Consider the following 20,750-nt stretch of genomic DNA (forward strand, 5'->3'; position numbering starts at 1 on the left):
TTAATAATTCCATCCTCTGTTTGATCAAGTCTGCTATTCTAATAAGTTTTCTAATTAGTTTTTCACTTTAATTATTGTATTTCTTATTTCTAGGGTTTGTATTCGTTTTTAAAAATTATTTCTATTTTTTTGTCAAATTTCTTACTTTGTTTCTGGATTGTTTTCCAAATTTCATTTGGCTTTCTATTTGTATTTTTTTGTGATTCTCTGAAATTCTATAAGAAGATTACTCTGATTCTCTGTCAGACATTTCAGAGATCTTCGATTCTTCTAGATCTGTTGCTGGAACGTTTGTTTGTTTGTTTGTTTGTTTGTTTGTTTGTTTTTTGAGACAGAGTGTAGCTTTGTTGCCTAGGCTAGAGTGAGTGCCTTGACATCAGCTTAGCTCACAGCAACCTCAAACTCCTGGGCTCAAGCAGTCCTACTGCCTCAGCCTCCCAAGTAGCTGGGACTACAGGCATGAGCCACCATGCCCGGCTAATTTTTTCTATATATATTAGTTGGCCAACTAATTTCTTTCTATTTATAATAGAGACGGGGTTCTTGCTCAGACTGGTTTCGAACTCCTGACCTCAAGCAATCCGCCTGCCTCGGCCTCCCAGAGTGTTAGGATTACAGGCGTGAGCCACCACGCCCGGCCTTGTTGGTTTATTAATATCATATTTCCCTAAGTTTTCACAACCTTTGTGTCTTTAAGTTGCCTGTGTGTTTGTGGAGACAGTCACTTTTCCACTTTTTATAGGTGTTCTTTAGGGTTGTTCAACCTTTACATCTTAATATTTGAACTTAAGCACTGGTCAGTTGTTGTTTCCTGGTCTGGGGAGGACTTACAGTGAACACTGGAACCCAAACACTTTTCTGGAACTAAATCACTGCCCTTGCATTGTTTCTTAGTCTGGAGAAGACTCATAGTGAGTACTAGAGTGTAAACACTGCCTTGGAAGTATATTACTTCCCTGCCATTGTTTCCTATTCCGGGAAGACTTAAGCAGGCACTGGAACATAATCTTTACTTTTTAGTGGTTCACAGGCCATGGGAAGGCTCCATGTAGTCACTTGGGCTTTGTGGAAAATCCAGGTAGGGATTCAAGCCTTCCATCAAATTCTGCTCCTTATAGTGCTTTGGCACCAGCCAGTGTCTTCAACATGGTATCCCCAATTCACCCTAGGTAGTTCAGGCCTCCTGGCGCTCTCAGTGGTTCCTGTGGGACAGGACCAGAGTGGGCTTCTTGTGGAGATTCCTAGACTAATGGAAAAAGCGAATGTCCACCTGTAATTCCTAATGTCCACTTGTAATCCTTTCATGTTGGCAATGATAGGTCTAGGGAAATTTTCTGTGAGTGGCAGTATGCTGGCTTGGGGGCAGGGGGTAGGGTGGTGTAGTATGAAATGACTGTTTTTCCTACTAGTCATGGCTCCTCTTCAGTCTGTGAGCCCAAGGGTTTCTCTGCTTCTCCTCTGTATTTTGGTGTATTTAGTGTGGTATTCTTATCTTTGAATAGTTTCTAGTTGTATTTTTGTTGGGAGAGTGAGGCTCAGGGATCTCCTATTCTGCAATCTTGCTGATGTAACTTTGCTAAAAATATTTTAATTGGAATATTTTATATAAAAATTTAGAAGGATAAGCCTTCATTTTTTAAAATTTCTTTGTGAAAATGAAGCCAATTATTTTGCGAATTAAAGCTGCACTCCCTAAGTGGATTTTAGGCCCCTGCGTTGGAAAAAATTTACATTTTTGTGACTTCTGATTTGTTAATGATCTTTTTTAGTATTCTTCCACCATTGAATATAGTGATCTTTTAAAATCTTAACAAATAAGCAATATAGTATCCCCAGGAGTTCTTTTATTAGCTTTTATAGATACATGCATGTGTGCGTGCACACACAGTGTCATGTAGTCTAGTTATAAACTATATACAATCTTAACCAATCATACCTAAAAATAAGACCTATCTGTAATGAATATTTTAATATGGCATCTAAAATGTCCACATTTTACTATTCAAAATTTAAGCTCATACCTCATACTTGTATGCACTAAATAAAATTATTTAAATTAGTTTGTGTCAGTTATCAAGGTTCCTCATAATTTCCTTTTGCTTTTCCTACAAAAGTCGCCTAACAAACCTTCTCTTAAACGTGTGTGATAGTTGTATAGATATAGCTGCGAGGTAAGTTCTGTAGTTTTCCCATATGCCTTCCTCCCCCGTAACAAAATTCAACTTCTCTGTAGTTATTTTCTGCTTGAGATTGGTTTGTTTTTATATCACATGAAATTATTCTCATGCTATTTATTCAGCCTTTCATTTGAGAGGCCTACTCACTTCCATATATAAACTAGCACATGCTATACATCCATCCCCATTTTCTCATTTTTCTTTATAGCCCTTGAGATAGTATGTATTTATCTGCTGTTTATCTTCATCCAGTAGAATGAGAGCTCCATGAGATCAGGGCTTTTGCCCTTGTTCACTGCTATATCCTTTTTACCTAGAGCAGTGCCTGGAAATAAGGTACCTTTATCAGTCTTTAAGTTTTGTTGCAATAAATCTACTTAACAAATTAAAATTTTCAAGTCATATTTTAGAAGTTTTGTCACTAAATTATGTTTTTATAAATATGTTAATGTCATTTACTGAAAACTTTTAGATTAGTGATTACTGCTTCTAGATAATAGGGTATAAATAGGAAAAAATGTAAGAGGTAATAATTAAAAGTATGAATTTTTATAATGCTGGAACATTTGGTTAATGCTATAATTACATGACTATAAAATCAACATTTAAGAAAGTAGAACTCAATTTAAAATTACATACTCTAGTATCATCATAGGACAATAGCAGTCCTTATTTTTCATAAGTATTTGAACATTGATTATACATCAGTAAAGAAGTTTACTGTTACTTTTTATATATAGTTGAATAATTTTACATATAGTTAAACATGACAGATCCAACCATTTTCTGACCTATGATGACATCAGTTATGTATTTGTATTGAAATCTCTGATCTTTGATATTCTTCTTTTTTTAAAACACTGAAGAAATGATTTCTGTAGTGAAGGAAAAGACTGAAGTTTATATCTATGCAGATTTCTAATGCTCTTGTTCTTTTATTTATTTCCAGGCTATTTAGCAGACATGACCCACAAGCAGAAGAAGCGTTAGCAAAGAGGAGGGGTAGGAACAGTCCAAATGGGAACCTCATTAGGATGCTGGTTCTTTTCTTTCTTGAAAGTGAGGTAAAAAATGTTTAACATAACTCTTTATTTTTTGGTATTATATTACATATTAAATAAAATTGCCATTTAATTCATTGTAATTGGTTTTTTCCCCAATCAAATTAAAACAAGCCAGTTTCATAAAATTGCCTCCATGAATTGCTTGATTATGAAATCAGTATTCTACCTTTTGTGGGAAGAAATTCTAAACATATATGTAGGTGTGGATTAACCCTGGATATAGACTAGCTTTTATTAAACTTTTTAGTATTGGTATTGTAGTATTGAATACCTTTTTTTTTTTTTAAAGAGGGTCTCACTTTGTCACCCAGGCTAGAGTACAGTGGCACGAAAATAGCTCACTGCCACCTCAAACTACTTGGCGTAAGAGATCCTTTTGCCTCAGCCTCCTGAGTAGCTATAGGCACACACCACCATGCCTGGCTAATTTTTATTGTTTGTAGAGACAGAGTCTCACTATGTTGCACAGGCTAGTCTTGAACTCTTAGCCTCAAGTGATCATCCCACGTTGGTCTTCCAAAGCACTGGGATTACAGGCATGAGCCACTATGCCTAACTCTGAATATGTTTTTTAATCATTGCTTTTTGTTTTTCTTGAATTTCTGCCTATAACTTTTAAATTATATTATTTAAACAGTTTGTGAAAATTGTCAAGCTGTTAAAACCATTAGTTCTATCTTGGTTGAAAATTGTTTAATAGGAAGAAAAATATGAGTTCAGGTGTGTTTTTTGATACTTGTACAAGACTTATAGCAATATTTCCATGTGCTCTAATTGGTTATTATTTAAGCAAATCTGGAATTAACATTCATAATATATTGTCTATCAGGATCTGTTTTCACAAGTGAACTTTGGTCTACTCACAAAATGCTCTTTGATGTTTTCATCTGTATTTTGTACTACTGCCATGTCACTGGGATAATGGTAAATTAAACCTAAAGAGCCCATGAATAAATAAACTAGTTGGTTTAGAAAGGACTGAGAATAGAGTTTAAAAGAAATAAAATCTAGGAGAAATCTAAGACTCTTAATTTTATTTGTGAAAAAATACTTTTGTAAGAATGTTAGGGAAAAAGAAAAATATAAAAGATACTATGAATGCTCAAGTTTAAACATATTAGAGGAACCCTGTAGGAATAAGGAAGAAAGACGCAAATAGGAACATCTCTATGAAAATTAAAGTTGGAGAAGAACTGAGTCAGTGGAATGAGGGAACCCCTTTCGTGTATTTATTTATCTGATAGAGAGGTTAACAGGCAGAGAAAACTTGATATAAAATGTTAGGAAGTAAACTTGAAACCAATTAAAAATAAATCAGAATATACCTAGAAAATTATAATTAAAGTCACCAGGAAAATTAGTTTGTTGTCTTCATACATAAGCTTAGAGGAAAACCTATAAAATAAACTAAACTTAGATCTAGTGGGATAAAATCCATGTAGATATAATATTATATATAGTTTTAATTTATTTATATGTAACTTACAAATAAATTTTAAATTCATTTTTCCATAGTGACTCTTTATCCATTAAAAAGTTGCCCTTTTTGTTCATCTAATTTCTGAAGATGAATGCTTGCATGTACCTGATTTTCCAACTGTTTTTTGTTATTTTGTATTTTTTGAGACAGGGTCTTATTCTGTTGCCCAGGCTAGAGTGCAGTGGTGTCATCATAGCTCACAGCAACCTCAAACTCCTGGGCTCAAGTAATCCTTCTGCCTTAGCCTCCCAAGTAGCTAGGATTACAGGTGCATGCCACCATGACCAGCTGATTTTTTTTTTCATTTTTTGTAGAGATAAGATCTCACTGTGTTGCATAGGCTAGTCTCAAACTCCTAGCCTCACATGATTCTCCCACCTCAGCCACCGAAAGGGTTGGGTTTACATACATGAGCCACCATGCCTGGCCTCACACTGCTTTTATGAAATTATGATACTTTTTTAAAAACTGTTTTTAGAAAAATATATTTTTTTTTCATTTTTAGGGTTCTGGTTTCTTTTTAATTTGGGGAATTTTTTTTTCTCAGTTACCTTTTTGTTGATATATATTAGATGTACATATTTTGTGGGTATATGTGCTAATTTAATACATTCATATAATTTGTCAAGATCAGATCAGTTTAATTGGGATTATCCATCACCTTAAATATTTGTCTTTTCTTCATGCTGGAAATATTCTCTTCTAGCTCTTTTAAAATATATAATAGATTATTGTAACCTATAGTCACCCTACCGATCTGTCAAACACTAGGTCTTATTTCTTCTATCAACTTCTATATTTGTACCCATTAATCAATGCCCTCAAAGCCTTCCTTCATAGTTTCATCTTTCATTACTAACAGAAGTTCCTTGGAATAAAGTGTCTGAAAGATGATGGTGACCTTTTTACTCTTTCTATGTTAAAATTTTTTTCTTTTTTCCTAAAACATGGATTTACCTGGAATTTTTGTAAAAATTTGAGACCAGCAAGTTCTATGTCTATCACAAATACCATAAGACAGAGAGACAATCATAAATATTATGTCAAGCCAGTCCCTGACTGACCATGTTGTTCTGATTGTTGTTGCTAATAATGGTGAATTTAAAACTTTTATCAGAAAATGGGGCAATGCATTATCTTGCCCTCTGGTTTACACTTTGAGTTTGAAACATCTGGTTATTGGTGTTAACAGAATACATTCCACTATGCCACCACCTTACAATCAGAAAGATGAGTAAATTGTCAAAGAAGGTTAGCATCTGCATTAAGAATATTTGCTACCACAACAAATTTCTGCTGAACTGTCTGATAGGAACAGTGACAACACACCAGAACTACATTTTAATATTCTTTGGTTCATGTAGAAAAGTCAACCTTAAGAATGTTGATGCTAATGGAATTAAACTGCTTTAAAGTCTTGAATTATACTGTCAACTCCTCCACTGAAAACCTCAGGCTAAATTAGTGAAGATGAAAGAGATATTATAAGTTCATGAAAATGATGAGAGATTTGTGGAAGCTTATAAAGTAATTGGGAAAAGACTGACTCCGAATTCCATTTGCTCTAAGTAAGCCATAGCCACATAAGGCAAAAATACAAAATCTTTTTTTTTTTTTAACTGAGATTTTCTTTTAGAGCTCTTAAACACACCAAAGATCAGGGCAGTAGAGGCTGGTGAAGGAATAACCTATAAGTAGTAAGTGGCTGTCCTTCAGTTAAGCCTATTCATCACTTTAGAAATGCTGGTCCAGGCATTAGGGATGTGGACAATGGGTCTAAGAAGCAAAGTAGTGATTGCATCAGGTAATTTATGACCATGAGGAGGGACAGGAAATTTTTTATTCAAAAGGCAAATTGTATCCTATACAATAGAGAGAAAACCTGCCTGATTATAGAGGCCCCATTTCCACTTTCCCGTACAACCAAAGGAACCAGGACCTTGCAACCAGATTCAAGGAAGGGATTCTGGCTAACAGTATTCTTGTGTCTAGGCTCATATATGAACTGGCAACCAAGAATCACTAAAACTTTTTATTTATGCCCTCAAATAGAAGAGACTTTTATGAAAGAGGAAGTGAGTCCTTAGAAGTTAAAAACTTGATTTCTATAATTTAATTGGGGAAAATCAATAAATGGCCTGCGTAGACACAACCAAGGATTGGCTATAGACTGAACCAAAGGATTTTTCCAGAAAACAGTGTAAGAGGAGAAAGAAATGAAAGTTGTGAGAGAGAAATTGAGAGACAGGGAGTACAGATTAAGAAATGTTATTGTACTATCTAATGAGAGGTCTGTAAAGAAACCAGAAAGAATAAAGAGGAGGAACTATCAAAGGACATGCAGTGGGAAAGATAACTACCCATGAACTCTATATGTCGAGTATTACTTTAGGATGTTTTCTAGTAATATGAAAAATGGATGCCATAAAAGGAATATAAGAAATAATGGTGAGCAAATTTTTAAATTTTTTAATCCTATTAAAAAATAGGACTTTGAACTTTAAGACAAATATCTAATTATTCTTAAAATATGGGAGTATAATCTCCAAATTAGAGAAAGAACAGTAATTAAATAAATGTGCTAAGGATCTTGGTAATGAAAAAATATAACTTAGATAATAAAACTATGGGCAAAAAGGAAAGAATAATCACGAAAATATTACAACTAGAGAACAGAAAATAAAATGCTAGGAATATTTCTAGCATCAGTAATACCAATAAATACAAATAGATGAACATGCTTTATTAAAAGGCAGATTATCATTTGGGGTTGAAATAATGAAATGAAAAATAACTATATGCTGTTTATAAATACATTTTAATCAAAATAAGACGAAGTTTACAAATAAGTTCTGGATAAAGGCTAGATATAACTAACAAATGCTTACAAAAACATAGCAGGGGAACAGTATCATAAAAGATAAACTAGAATTGAGGACCAAAAGTATTAAGAGGGACAAAAAGGGAGTATTTTTTATTAATACAAAGGCATAATCTACCAAATACATATCATAACTGTGAATCATTATATACATATTCTATAGAAGTACGTGTGTACATAGTTAAGCATAAAAGCTTATTGATTCAGCAGTTTTTTTATTGTGATAAAATATACCAAACAAAATTCATCTTGTTAAGTATATATAGTTCAATGGCATTAAGTACATTCATGTTGCTGTGCAATCATTCTTGCCATCCGTCTTCAAAACTTTTTCAAATCTTCCCAAACTGAAACTGTATCCATCAAACAATAACTCTTCAATTCAGCATAGGTTTTAATAGCAGCCGTTTGGAAACAATTTTTTTCTGCCATTTTTTCATTTGTGACACCAACTTGTGCACCATTTATAGCTGTCACTATTGGAATAATGTTATGGAGAGTCTAAGAATAATTTCTCAGAATATATGAATTCAGAAAGTTTGAAGATAACTTGCAGCAAACATTTGCCCATGCCCATTTGCCCAAACATTTCCCTACCCCCTTATGTTTTTTTTGTTTTTTTGTTTTTTTTAATTCAGAATATTATGGGGATACAAACATTTTGGTTACTGCCCATTATTTTAAAGCAAAAATGCTAATCCGTATTGTTTACTCTGGCTTTGACAGAATTCCCTGGGAGACTTTGTGGTATGTGTAGTTTCCCTGAGGCATTTCTGGAGCTAGGGTGTGAGATTTGAAATGCAGTAGAAATGAAGTAGGAATTAAGGTCAAAAGCAGAGCATTAAATAGGTCACTAAAATTCACATTGAATTTAATAATGATGATAGAATTAGGAATGGGGGAGAAAAACCAACTCAAGTGCCATATGGGCCAAGATAACCAGTAGCTCTAGAAAGGTGACTTTCATACTTTTTGGGTCACTAAATGATGAGAAAAACATTTTCTCTTTAAACAAGTACAAGTTTATATAACAAATAACAGTTTTATGAAAGGGTATTTATTGTTTCTGTGTGCTGTTCACTCTTTTCTGCTCTGCTTCATTTTTGAAACTTTGGTCTCAATGTATTGAATTAGTTTAACAACCCAGGAATGGGTTGCAATCTGTAGTTTGAAAAACACTTATCACAAGGATTCTTTACAGAGGTCCGCAGCCTTTTTTGGCACCAGGGACTTGTTTCATGGAAGACAATTTTTCCACTGCCAGGGGCGGCAAGGGGAGGGGGTGTGGTAGGGAGAGCAGAGCTCAGGCAATGATGCAAGCAATGGGAACAGCTATAAATACAGATGAAACTTCTCGCTTACCTCCTGCTGCATCCCCCCGCGCCCCCCACCCCTTCCTAAGTTTCATGGAAGACAAGTTTTCCATGAGTGGAGGTTAGGGAGGCGAGACAGTGCAACTCTGCAGCCATGGACCAGGGGTTGGGGACCGCAGCTATAGCAAGATGTAATGAGACTCAAAGTGGAAGATTTTTATGCTTCCAGGGTGAAGGGTGAAGTTAATTGTCAGTAGCAGAAACTGGAACAGTGCCAACACCTTCTCTACTTACCTTCCCTGAAGAGTTTCACCGAAATGATATTCTTCAAGGTTTAATGACTGGCAAGTGGCAGAGAGTTTAATGTGAAGTATTGGATGAGGAACTTGAGTGTATTTGTTTACTGTGAAAACGTGGGTTCCAAAGAAAATTGTCAACAGAGTAATGACCAACAGAAAAAGGGGGTGGGGTGAGGAGGGCATTGAGTCAAATGGAAATGAGAGTAGAATATAACAGAGATAGGGAGTAACTTACAATGTTGACCTTGACCAAGGTGACAGATGTGAAGCAAGTAAGGCAAGTAGCTACACTCTAGCTAGTTGCTAACTACCTATACTCTTTTGGGCTGAGAGATCCTTAATCTTACTACTGCAAATGTTTAAAAAAATTAATGATTCTACATACTGTGTCCACATTATTGACAGTGGAATATGAATACTGTTCTCTAAGTGGTTCTTAGAATCATAAAGACCAAGCCATTTTAATTATGTTTAATTATGAAGAAAATGGTTTACTATCTCAAAATATTATATTATTAGTTTCTGTATTAGATGTTCTTTAGTCACACTTGCTTTGTTATTTTTAGTTACATGAACATGCAGCCTACTTGGTGGACAGTTTATGGGAGAGCTCTCAAGAACTGTTGAAAGATTGGGAATGTATGACAGAGTTGCTATTAGAAGAACCTGTTCAAGGAGAGGAAGGTATAGTATTCTGACAAGTTGATTCACATATTATTGTGTTTCCATTGATTATCATTCCATCTATTATAGATAACTTTTTTTTGTTTGTTTTTGAGGCAGAGTCTCACTGTGTTGCCCTGGGTAGAGTGCAGCAGCATTATCACAGCTCACCACAACCTCAAACTCCTGGGCTCAGGCTATCCTCCAGCCTCAGCCTCCTGAGTAGCTGGGACTACAGGCAAATGCCCCCATGCCCAGCTCATTTTTTCTGGTTTGGGTAGAGACAGGGTCTCGCTCTTGTTCAGGCTGGTCTCAAAGGCCCCTCACCTGAAGTGATCCTCTTACCTCAGCCTCCCAGAGTACTAGGATTACAGGTGTGAGCCACCATCCCTGACCTAGATCACTTCTTAAAAATTAATATGCAAGCATACTGTGTGACTTTTTGCCAAGAGAACAATTTATTTTTTATAACAAGTAAGGATATCTCAACAGTTTACGTCTTTCCATATTAACATTGCTACCATGCCACACACATTTTTAAAAATCCCTGTAAGTGTGATGTAATATTCCAAAAAAGTGTTCTTGATGCTTATTTTGAGATACAAAATACTGATATACTTAAGGGGGAAAATACATCCAGATGCAACAAGTTGTATTCTAAAAGTTTATGTGAATATTAGCTCCTTAGAATTAAAAATTCTTTTTCCTATATATGTCTAGGTTTTCAACCTGGCCCACAATAGTGCTTTAAAGAACTGCTAATTCACTTAATCCTTACAGCAATACTAGAAGGTGGGTGATACCTTGAGGTAATTGAGGCTCACAATAGATTGAATGTGGACTTCAGAATCAAAAGAAATACAGATTCAGATTTTTTAACTGTCCCTTATAACTTTTGTCCTCAAAATTTCTGATCCCTAGTTTCCTTTTATCTATAACACAGATTATTTTCCTTGTATACTTTATATAGTTGTTGTGAAAAATAAATAAGATAGTGTACTACTGTTTGCCTGTTATGCTTCCTCTACCCTCCTTTGTGGTTCAACCTTTTGGAATATTATAAGAGAGCCATCCTCTCAATTCACTACTCAAACAGGTCACCAGCAGAGTGAACATCACCCAGTGTTCTTTCCAAGTAGTGATACTAATTGATACTATTAATATTTATTCTGACTTTGACAAAATTTGATGAGAGAAACAACAGGTATACATTATACCTAGATACCACTCCTATAAATTGGCTCAAAATATCTTAACTCAAAATATTTGCTTCATTATTTATCTGTAATACAAGTCTTTCTCAGACTTTACCTAGACCTTCTTTCAAGGTGGAGTTTATTATACCGTATTTGGCTCTATCTTAACTATATTTTGGGTTCCCTTCACTTCTGTGATCACATTCTGCATTTTCTTCTCCTTATTTTACTTATACATGTTCCTACTAAGGTGATTGACTTTATAGATTCTATTTCTAACTAATCTTAATATTTTTCCTGATAAAATCAATTCCTCTTCTAATCACACTGCTGCCTAATCAACACTTGACTAAAGGGTCCCAGGGTAGTATTCATCCATTTTCCTTACCTTACTCATGACCATAGAATTAACAAATTATCAGAGTAGATTAGAGCTTCTCATTTCTGATTCCAAGCCATTTTTCTGTATGTCACTTAATGCTCTATAAGATTATTTCTAAGGAGAAAGGAGGCAGAGAATATAAATTAAGGAAAGAAGAGCCAAGATGATATGCTTTGGTATTGTTAACTTTTTATTCTCATGTAAATAAAGTGTGTAAGTCAATAAACAATAATTACTAACTCTTCCAGTCATCAAGTGTTTTAGATGGATTTATCTTATTAAAATAACTGTATACTCTTAGGTATTTCATTATGGTTTAAATTCACTTGACATTGGGTTTCTTTCACTTCTAGTCAAGAGGTTGGTTTGGTTTGGCTAGGCTTTGGTTTATCTGGTTTTAGCTAGAAAAGTGACTTATAAGATGGGAACATTTTTTAAAGTGAATCATAGTTTTAGTTAACCGTGATTGAATCTGGGTAGAGCAAGACCTGATAAATTAGAAATAACATTTGTAGAACTGTATCTAAACTTTTTCATACATTTATCTACATGCTTTGCCACATATAAATTCTGGCATGGAATGGCATCCAGATTAATTTTCTATGCTGTTATTTTGCTGTATTTTATGATAACAAAATGCTACCAGTAACTTATTTTTTAGGACTAATTAAAAATTAAAGTTATATTTTAGATAGATAGAGAGTGTGATAGAATTCCAGTGGAGAAAAGTCTAGTTGGCAGTTAGAGATGTAGAACTAAAAATTGGGAAAGCCAGACGCATTGTGAAAGACTACCAACATCAGTTTAAAGCACAGTAGCCTAAAGTCTGTCTTGCAATGTTTTCACAGGGCTGTTTTGTGTATGTGTGTAAAATCAAATTGCTGGATATGTTTTTAGTATAATGTTAGGGTCTGAGTTCTTATTAACAGCTCTACCACCGAGTAGCAAGTAGACCATAACCAAATTATTTAACTTCTGAGTCTCAGTTCTTAAATTATAAAATATGAACCTTTGGCTAGATCATCATCTTTGGTCATTTATAGTACTAACATTCTGTGATACAGTTGATGGGTGAAATAAATGTAAATATGGGATTTTTCAAAGTAGGAATCATTAGCTTATTTATAATTTTTAAAATATTAACTACTTTATGTGAATCAAATATTATGGTAAGTGCTGAGGGGTACAGTATTAAACTAGGTCAGCTCACGGCCTATATCAAGCTTACATTCTTGGGAATATAGACCAAAATCAATTAAAAAGCCAAAAAAGTTCACAAGTTAATGTTTTTGATGGATAGTAATGAAAGATCTATCTTTAGGTTGAATCTTAATGTGTAAGACCTTACCGAGGAGGCCATGTGTGAGCCAAGAAGCTAAAGGATACTAGACATGGGAAGTGTCCTAAAAGTGCTATCTAGGTAGAGGAAATAGCAGTTACACAGTATCTGAAGCTTGAATGATATAATGTTCTAGGAGTTGCAATAACTAGAGCAGAGTGAGCCAGTGGTACAAGATGAGATACAGATAGAGATCAGTTGATATAAAACATTTTAATTTGTAAGTGAATTTCTTTAGTTCATTCTAAGTGTAATGGGGTGCCATTGAAGATTTTTAAAGGGGAAGTAATGTGATCCAAGGCATATTTGAAAGAGATATGCTTTTATGGTTTGGAATAGACAGAAGACCAGGTATATAATTGTTGCAGTGGTCTCTGAGAAATGACAGTAAAAATATAAAAGAGGAAGATGGCTTATAAGGAGAGAAAGAGCCCATGGCTGAGTTAAAGATTGTGGATAGGGGACAAAAGCAGAAAGAGCACAAGAGAGTGCTCAAACTAGCTATAAAAAGAAAAATCAGGTAATTATACCCTTTACAAGCCTAGTAAAGAGGATGTTCAAGAGAATTATGGCTAATAATCTCATATATAGCAGAGGAGACGAAGGACTACGCAAAGATTTTGTGATAATTTAGGTCATTGGTGACTTTAAAGTATTTATTTTCAGTGACAGTAAAAGAAAGAAACCATAGTTCAAGGTGATAAGAATAAAATCAGTAGTGAGAAATGGAGATGATGTGCCACGTGGGTTCCCAAGAGTTAGAAAGTTGTGTACTTATCTGACAATTCATCTGTGAACAGCTATGCGTTTGTTTCAGTCAGTGTGGCTCTTTGGTTCTTGTCAGTGGCTTAAGGCTTATATGCTTTAAATTTTATTATGTAGTTTTGCTGTCATATTCCAAAAGGAATTTCAGTTAAGTTTCAATTTCTTTTGAATTTACCTTATCTTCCCATTCAAGGCAAGTTTCTAAATTGATGGATTCAAATGATAAATTAACAAAATTGATGGAATTAGACACTGTGTGTGTGTATACTTGGGTTGTACTTGAGCACTGCCATGGATTTCACTGTGTACTAGGAGATTGTTTCTATTCTTTTTCTTCTGTACCTTTTGTGAATCCAGAAGAATATTTCTATTTTTATTTTCTTTTTTTTTTTTTTTTTTTTTTTTTGAGACAGAGTCTCGCTTTGTTGCCCAGGCTAGAGTGAGTGCCGTGGCGTCAGCCTAGCTCACAGCAACCTCAAACTCCTGGGCTCGAGTGATCCTTCTGCCTCAGCCTCCCGGGTAGCTGGGACTACAGGCATGCGCCACCATGCCCGGCTAATTTTTTATATATATATCAGTTGGCCAATTAATTTCTTTCTATTTATAGTAGAGACGGGGTCTCGCTCTTGCTCAGGCTGGTTTCGAACTCCTGACCTTGAGCAATCCGCCCGCCTCGGCCTCCCAAGAGCTAGGATTACAGGCGTGAGCCACAGCGCCCGGCCTATTTTTATTTTCTTAATTAGCTTTTAGTCATGAGTCTAGAATAGGGCTGGCCCCAGAACCAGAACATATTTAAAGAACTCCTGTTTCTTTTCTTAAATGTTCTTTTTCCTCACTTTCCCTGGGACTAGATTTTCTTCCTAAATAAAAGAAAATACATTTAATTCATGGGCAATCTTGTGGTTCCTTTACAGCCAGCCAAATGGGAGAAAATATGAATTTCTAGAATCATAAAAATAGAAATTTATTTGTTGTTGAATGGAAAACTTTCTTGTATTTTTTTTTGGTTTGTTTTGCTTCCACTTAGAATGTATTTTTTGCATTACTAGGCATTGGATCATAAGGGTATAAATGGAAAAGTTAAAGTGTTTTCATGTGTTTTTTTCTAAGACAATCTGAAGTTTATATGTGTTGTTTTCTAAGACAATTAAAATGTTAAAACTGATTGAGTTTAAATGTACATATGTATTTCTTACGGATAATTTTAGTAAAGAATAAAGGATAAGGTGTCATTATGTCTTTGTTTGCCTTTTCATTGCTTTTTCCTAAATCTATTATAAAATTTTAAAATAATCTATGTAAACTTTTATACATTGATAGATTAACTGTATTTTCCTTTTAATTTATTGCTAGTTCTGTCTCTTTAATCCCTGCATCTACCAGTCTTCAACATAAATAAGTATATGGAGGGAGTGAGGAAGATAGATCTAAACTATTCAAAGTATCCTTAAACTCTGTTTAAAAATACATAGGAATGAATTCAACAGGAAAATACAGAAGAAAATCATAATGTTTTGTTAAATGACCTAAAACAAGATCTTTTTTTTTTCATCATATTATGGAGGTACAAATATTGTTAGGGTTAAAGATATTGCTCCTGCCCCCTCCCTCCCCCCGAAATGTCCAATCCCCTGGTGGTGTGCATCGCACGTGTTATGGAAACATACATCCCTTTCCTCTTCCCCACTCCTGCCTGCCCACCACCTGCTAAAAAGTTGGTTTTTTGGTTTTTTTTAACATTTTGGTTACATTGTATATCTTTGCCTCTCCCTGAGAAGGGTTAGAGTTATGCCCTCCCCCTCCAGAATGTTCGTCCTGTCCCTAAGATTGGGTCCCCCCCCATGGAATCTCTGGTGGGTATTGCCACCATTTGAAAATCGAATTTTAAATCAGTCAGTACCAATTTGATGGCGAGTAGATGTGGAGCCCATTTTCCATGTCTTGTGTTGCCTCACTTTGGATAACAGGCTTAAGCTTAATCCAGGATAGCATAAATGGTGCTAGTTCACTACCATTTCTTAGGATTGAGTAATATTCCATTGTGAGCATATACCACATTTTAATTATCTACTCATGAATTGATGGGCACCTGGGCTGCTTCCATGATCGTGCAGTAGTGAATTGTGCTGCTATAAACATTAGATGTCTTTATAATAGAATGTCTTATGCTCTTTTGGGTAGATGCCTAACAATGCTATTGCAGGGTCAAATGGTATTTCTATTTCTAGCTGTTTGAGGTATCTCCAAATTCTTTTCCACAAAGGTTGCACTAACTTGCAGTCCCACCAGCAGTGTAGGAGTATTCCTGTCTCTCCGCATCCTCGCCAGCATTTGTTGTTTTGGGATTTCTTGATATAGGCCATTCTTACTGGGGTTAGGTGGTATCTCATTGTGGTTTTGATCTAAAACAAGATCTTAAAAGTGAAGAGCAATGTTATTTTCCTAGCTGAAAAGATTGTAAATATGTCGATTCTTCCCAGAGAAATGTATAATTTTCTTACAATACCAGTCATAATTCTAGTAGAGTTGAGAGAGTTCTGGGAGGCGGGTTGGAAATAAACTAAGCAAAGTGATTTTAAAGTTTATATAGATTTTTAAGCTTATGTTAAAAGTTTTAGGCAGTGTAGCATAGTGCTTTAGAGTACTGACTATGGAGTCAGATTACCTGGGTTGATATATTGGCACTGCTACTAGTTGAGTGCTTCTATGGCTCATTTTCCTCATCTGTAAGTAAGGATCTTAGTTCCAGTCTCTTGGAATTGTTTTTTGGATAAAACAAGTTATTATACATAAACTACTTATGATAGTGCCTTATACATAGAAAATGTTCAATAAATTATTTGCTGTTAGCATTATAGAAATTACAAAAAAATTTAGAAAAAGGACTAGAAAAGAGAGACTTGTTTAAATATTCATATTAGTTGACTTATGTTTATATTAAATTTTTTATAATAAATTACATTATAAATCTGTAACAAAACAGGCATTGTCATAAAGATAAACAAATAGATTAGTGAAACTAAATAAAGAATCTAGAAATAGATCTAAGTATATATGAGAGCCTAGAAAATGTTTTTAAAGGGATACTTAAATTCAACAAGGACATATGGTTTGACATTGGTGGAGGCATAACTGGATGTTTGGTGCAAATAAAACAGTCTCATCTACTATAAGGAGAGTTAAATGCCAAACAGGTTAAAAATATAAAAGTGAGAGAGACAAAAAAAAGCAAAAGGAAGAGAAGAGCAAAAGAACAAGCAAGAGCACAAGAGAGCAAGAGAGACAGAGAAAGAAATTAGAAGAAAATGAAGAAGAATATATTTTCGTAATCTCCATGACAGAGAAATCTTTTAAGGAAATACAAGAAATCCAGAAGGCATAAAACAAAAGGAGACAGATGTGACTTTGTAAAAAAATTAACTATTTCTGTCTTACAAAAGACACTACCAAGAGTCTGACAACAAATGGCAAATTGAGAGAAAATACTTGCATCATTCAGAAGACAAATGGATACTACCCCTAACATACAAGAGTTCTCATAAACAGATTAGAAAGCTGAATAACAATAGAAAAATGGGCAAAGAATAACCATAGAAAAATCTTAGAAAAAAAGAAAATGTGTGCCATTTCACTAATTGGTAGACAGGAAGGAGCAAAATTACAATGAAATACCATTTTTCAACCATGGACTGGAAAAAATTAAAGGGGGTTATAATATCTAGTGCTGGCAGAGATGAGAGGGATCAAACATTCTTATTGCAGTTGGTAGTATAAATTGCAATAAATAGTCTTATGATTTGTCAGTATCAATTTTGCCCTTTGACCCATTATTTTCCTCTCTTGGGAATTTATTCTGCAAAAACAAATGTATTAGGCCGGGCACGGTGGCTCACTCCTATAATCCTAGCACTCTGGGAGGCCGAGGCGGGAGGATCGTTTAAGCTCAGGAGTTCCAAACCAGCCTGAGCAAGAGCAAGGCCCCCATCTCTACTTAAAAAAAAAAGAAAGAAATTAATTGGCCAAGTAAAAATATATAGAAAAAATTAGCCGAGTTTGGTGGTGCATGCCTGTAGTCTCAGCTACTCTGGCTGAGGCAGAAGAATCACTTGAGCCCAAGAGTTTGAGGTTGCTGTGAGCTGGGCTGACGCCACAGCACTCTAGCCCAGGCAACAGAGTGAGACTCTGTCTCAAAAAAAACAAAAAACAAAAATATATCAGTTACATAACATATATGTATGTGTTAATGATGTTTATTACAGCATTGTTCACAGTATCAAAAATCTGGAAATAATTTGAATGATCATAAGTAGGAGAAGATTGACTAAATTTGGTACATAAATTACTTAACAATTTATTATTAAGATAATTATTCATATGTGTATGTATTCACTTGAAATTATTAAAAAATTTATAAATTATATAATATATGGCTTGTTTTTTATTTTAAAAGAAAAACCCTATTATATGAGCTTTGAAATGATGTAGGAAATAGAGTAAAATTTAGCACTGCATAATTCAGAAGGATGGCATTGGAAGAGACCAGAGTTTATCCTCTTTTTCTTCACTTTATATTCTCTTTCCTGTTTGACTTATGATAGTACATATTACTTCTTTATAAAAAGATAAAGGTAAACAGCAAAGTACAAAGTTTAACTTTAGTCTTTAATCAGTAATAAAATATGTTTGCGTTTTTATAATATACTCATTTTTAGTACATGGTTATTGTAAAACTGTCTAGTCATACTCTCATGTATTTTCTTTCACCTTAGCAATGTCTGACCGTCAAGAGAGTGCTCTTATAGAGCTAATGGTTTGTACGATTCGTCAAGCTGCTGAAGCACACCCTCCAGTGGGAAGGGGTACCGGCAAGAGAGTAAGTTACATTAATGAGAAATGCACAGAAAGACTTTTAATGTAATTAACTGTCCTTAATATTTGGAAATTTTACTGGTATTTGTAGCCCTGAAAACATGGTGTTTTTAAAAATTATGCATATTATGTTACTTCTTCTTTATATCCTGTCTACTCAGGTTCCAGAAATAGGTTCTTTTCTTCATGTTCCCACAATACCTGTACTACTTCTATTATAGTATTTACATAGTATTTGAAGAATTTTTATATTCATAGCTATTAAAAGTGTGTGAAGATTTGGGAGGCAAACTGCCTAGTTTGCAAGCTTTTTTATTTAGTAGCTGTATTATATTTACATAAATGAATCTTTTTTTTGTATTCCATAGTTTCCTTACCTGTAATACAGGACTAATAATATAGATATTATTTGTATTAAAGAATGAGTTGACATAATCACAGATGGAGAGACTACTGGCTCTGTTGGTATGAAGAGTTAGGCAAATCCTTTCTGCAATAAAACAAATTTAAACCTGGAAAATAATTGTCAAAAACATCCACATCAGTGCTCTGGAAATTCACCAAAGATAAAAAAACAAATTGAGATGTATTCTTTCCTGGAAAACAGATAGTGATTCAGGTAAAAGCAGCAGGAGTCTGTGACCTTCTTCCCTGGGCTTACAGCACACACAAGCTTGGTTGGTAAGATCTATAGTTTGTTACCAGAATGACACTTTCTACAAAAACCAGCAGGTTTGCTGTCAGAGAGGTTGGATTTAATATGAACAAGTGGTAAAAGGGCACAGCTTTGTTAACTAGAAGTGACAAACTTGGTAGAAACAAACGGAAAACCCAGTTTTGATAATCTAAGGTTGTGGTAAGAGTGGTGGACCAGTCAAAAATTTAACTGAAAAACCCTGAAAATGAGAAAGCCATAAAAGGGTTAGATAAGCTCTCCATACATCCCTGGCTGACTGGGAATCCTTAGACAACCCGATGGAAAGTAAAAATCAAGCCAAATGTAAGAACTAGGTGAATTTTTAATATACTCTATAACCAACAACAGATCATTCCTCAGAGGGGAGAAGCCTTATTGATTTGTGGTATTTAAGTACAGCCTTTACCCAGATCATTGTCTAACCTACTAATCTGTTCAAATACAGTAGGGACTCCTATGAAGACAGACTGAAAAACAAAAGTAAGAATAAAAATTCTGAGCAGAGAGAGCAGAAACCACACATAGTGGGGAAATAGATTACATAGTTTGAGTTAAAGTTTCCCTTAAAAAAATTTAAACTTACAAAAATAAGTTAAAAATCTGTAATTATTATATTACCCAAAAATGTCTCCTTTTCAAGAAAAATTGTAGCCATGCAAAAAAACAATAAAATATGACCATACTCAGGGAAAAAAGCAAATAATAGAAATGGTTTTCAGTAGGCCCAGTTATTTAGCAGGCAAGACTTCAGAGGCCTTTTTATAAATATGTTCATAGAATTATAAGAAAATATGAAAATAACAAGTAGATAATATTAATAATGAAAAACCAAATAGAAATTCTGGACTTGAAAAAGTACAGTGTAGAAATTTAAAATTTACTAGCTGGGCTCATTAGCAAATTTGAGATGACAGAAGAAAGAAACAGTGAACATGAAGATTAATAGAAATTATTCATTCTGAAAATGAAAAAAAGCTAGAAGAAAAATGAACAGAGCCTCAGAAATGTGTGGAACACCGTCAAGTGCATCAAAGTACATGTAATGGAAGCCAAGAAAGAAAATAGAGGGAAAAAGGCAGGAAAAATACTTGAAGAAATAATCACCAAAAACTTCCCAAATTTGATGAGAAACCAATTTACAGATTTAAGTTTAGCAGAACCCAAGTAGAATAAACACAAAAGGTCTACACATAGACATAGTATAGTCACACTGTTGAAAGACAAAGACAAAAAGTCTTGAAAGCAACAAAAGAAAAGCAACTCATATAGAGGATAACAGCAATAGGATTAGCAGTTGACCTCTTACCAGGAACAGTGGAATGACAGTATTCACTGAAAATCAAGGCGGAATTTAAAATTCAATAAGATTATCTTTCAAAAAGAAAGGTGTAGCCTGCCGAGGTGGCTCACGCCTGGAGGCTGAGGCGGGCGGATTGCTCAAGGTCAGGAGTTCGAAACCAGCCTGAGCTAGACCCCGTCTCTACCAAAAATAGAAAGAAATTAATTGACCTACCAAGAAGAGGAAGCCCTGAAAAAAAAAAAAAAAAGAAAAAAAAAAAAAAAAAAAAGAAAGAAATTAATTGACCAACTAAAAATATATATACAAAAAATTAGCCTGGCATGGT

At 34.5% G+C, this 20,750-nt stretch overlaps 1 protein-coding gene across 3 annotated transcripts in view; it reads left to right on the forward strand.

Annotated features, from left to right (window-relative positions):
* STAG1 (STAG1 cohesin complex component) overlaps positions 1 to 20,750 on the forward strand; it is a 368,375-nt gene that overhangs the window by 262,292 nt on the left and 85,333 nt on the right. For all 3 annotated transcript variants that reach the window (XM_076005282.1, XM_076005291.1, XM_012787757.3), the window contains 3 exons: positions 3,127 to 3,241; positions 9,781 to 9,898; positions 18,329 to 18,432. In XM_076005282.1, coding sequence (XP_075861397.1) covers positions 3,127 to 3,241; positions 9,781 to 9,898; positions 18,329 to 18,432 — 337 coding nt within the window. The remainder of the gene's footprint in view (positions 1 to 3,126; positions 3,242 to 9,780; positions 9,899 to 18,328; positions 18,433 to 20,750) is intronic.

The sequence above is a fragment of the Microcebus murinus genome, chromosome 1, assembly GCF_040939455.1.
Source record: "Microcebus murinus isolate Inina chromosome 1, M.murinus_Inina_mat1.0, whole genome shotgun sequence".
NCBI lineage: Eukaryota > Metazoa > Chordata > Mammalia > Primates > Cheirogaleidae > Microcebus > Microcebus murinus.